General features: G+C 40.3%; 1 protein-coding gene across 1 annotated transcript in view; it reads left to right on the plus strand.

Moving 5' to 3' along the window:
• The first annotated feature begins 1,170 nt into the window (after positions 1 to 1,170).
• LOC107093239 (homeobox protein Hox-B4a-like) overlaps positions 1,171 to 2,033 on the plus strand; it is a 9,610-nt gene continuing 8,747 nt past the window's right edge. Inside the window, exon 1 of the mRNA XM_015388171.1 lies at positions 1,171 to 1,907. Coding sequence (XP_015243657.1) covers positions 1,385 to 1,907 — 523 coding nt within the window. The 5' untranslated portion in view covers positions 1,171 to 1,384. The remainder of the gene's footprint in view (positions 1,908 to 2,033) is intronic.

Raw genomic sequence — 2,033 nt, forward strand, 5'->3', positions numbered from 1 at the left:
TCAGAAATAAGTCAACATTTCTTAAATGAAGAGTATTTTGCATTGATTTGAGTAGTTTCATGGGATTATTTACAAATTGAATTCATATTTTTACTCTAAAAATAAGATAATTCCATAATATGCACCTGAAATGCAACAGTTTTCTCTTATTTAAAATGTAAATGATCTTGGTCAATCAGCAAAGTGTCTCATTTACCTCCTCAATTGAAGACAAAAATTAGTCAAAAATTACTTATTGAGATTTCATTTTTTATTTTTTTATTAATTTATTTAATATTACTTTTTGTGTTGTGTGAGACATTTGTAGTTTACTACCAAATAAATGTATGAATCAATTATTTTATCAGGAGATCATGATCACGGCCTTATTTAAATTAAAACTAGTCTTACTTTATTATATAGTTTGTTTCGTTTGGTGTCATGTGACTTTTGTTTGCCTTTATGCTGCTTCCTGTGGCTTTCAAACCAGAAGTCTTGCTTCTTCTACATTTCGATATGACCACCCTTCACTCTAACTACAAATACTCAGCATTCCAGGAATAAATATAGGCTACAGCTGAAATGAGGCAATGCAAAACATTTTCTTTTCTTATTTTAAACATAAATTGTCCTTTTCCATTTGCAATGTCTCACTTACCTCCTTAATACAAGAAAAATGCACTTATTTTAGGAAAAAAAAATACTTATTTAGATTTCATTATTTTGCAGTGACTGTTGAGAAGGTTTAATAAAAATGTTCAGGGGCAACATTTCTTTATTCTTTGTCTTTTTTTTTTTAATGATACAGTTGATTTCATGGAAGCAGAATTTGGTTCTGCGCTTTCAGCTCAGCAGCGATAACAACCTAAAATAAATCCAAACTCTAAAGTCGTAAACAGATTAGGATAGAATACCCCTCACTCTTAGACTCAGAGACATCCTGCGTGGGGGGGTCATTTATATTTATACAACAAAAGGAAAAGGACTAATGACTCTACAAGAAAAGAAAAAAAAGAAATGCAGGAGAGTGGAAAAATGAGGAAAGACCCTCTCCTCCGCATCTACAGCTCATTTTTCTTCGGTTAATGACTCCGGCTCAATTTGGAATGACAGAGAGAGGGTAGAGGGAAGGTTTTGGAGGCAAATGACAGAGAGAGGGCATGTGGGACAGAAGGGAGTGCAGAGAGGTGGACGTGACAAAGAAAGGGTGTGGAAAAGAGGGGGGCGAGCGAGATGGAAGGAGAGGGGAAAGGTTGGCTTTGCTTAGGGTGAACGGGAGGTCATCGCGTCTCACCGACATTAAAATGTTGGATCGGGGACGCGGGGCGACACGCCTCGCGCTTTAAACAAAGAGTGTGCCAAACTGGCAGATTAATTTGAAAACTTGAGTCCATGCACACACGTAATGCTTAAGAGAGAGCACAGTCTTCCCAGCAGCCCCGCTCTGCTCTGTCTCCCTCTGCCCCGAAGCCTCCGCGGCTCCTTACGCAGCTGCGCTGCGGGGATGGGAGCGTCTGCATGCGGCGTCGCTGCTTCTTTTTTCTCCCCTTGGAAGATTCTTGTTGAATCGGTTCAATCTGATAAGAATCGCAGTCAGAGGAGCAGCGTGATGCCGAGGAGTCAGCTTTTCCTTTTCCAAGAGAGCAGAGGAGAGAGCTGGGCTTCGGAGCTGACCGCTTCGTGGTGGTTATTACTTTCGATTCATTTTAAGCAGGTAGAAAACATAAATCAATCTAAAAAAAAAAAAAGGTCAAACGGAGAACGCTTTGCATGGGAAACAGGACGGCGTCAAACTGAGGAAGAACGTGCGCTCTTCTGCTTCAATTGTAAACGATCGTCCGGATTTCTGTTGAAGATGCAAAAAGAAAACAAAGGAGGAGAAACTGGATGTGATGGAAGCAGGAAGATGGATCAGATCAGATCAGCAGGTGAGCTTCACTGGAGGGAGAGCAGCCTGCAAGGGGCAAAATATGGAATGCATGGAAGAAGGAGCTTCGTTTGCATTTTGCTACGTGAGTGTGTGTGTGTGTGTGTGTGTGTGTGTGTGTGTGTGT

This window comes from Cyprinodon variegatus, unplaced genomic scaffold (genome assembly GCF_000732505.1).
Source record: "Cyprinodon variegatus isolate N-32 unplaced genomic scaffold, C_variegatus-1.0 Scaffold415, whole genome shotgun sequence".
In the NCBI taxonomy this organism is placed as follows: Eukaryota; Metazoa; Chordata; class Actinopteri; order Cyprinodontiformes; family Cyprinodontidae; genus Cyprinodon; species Cyprinodon variegatus.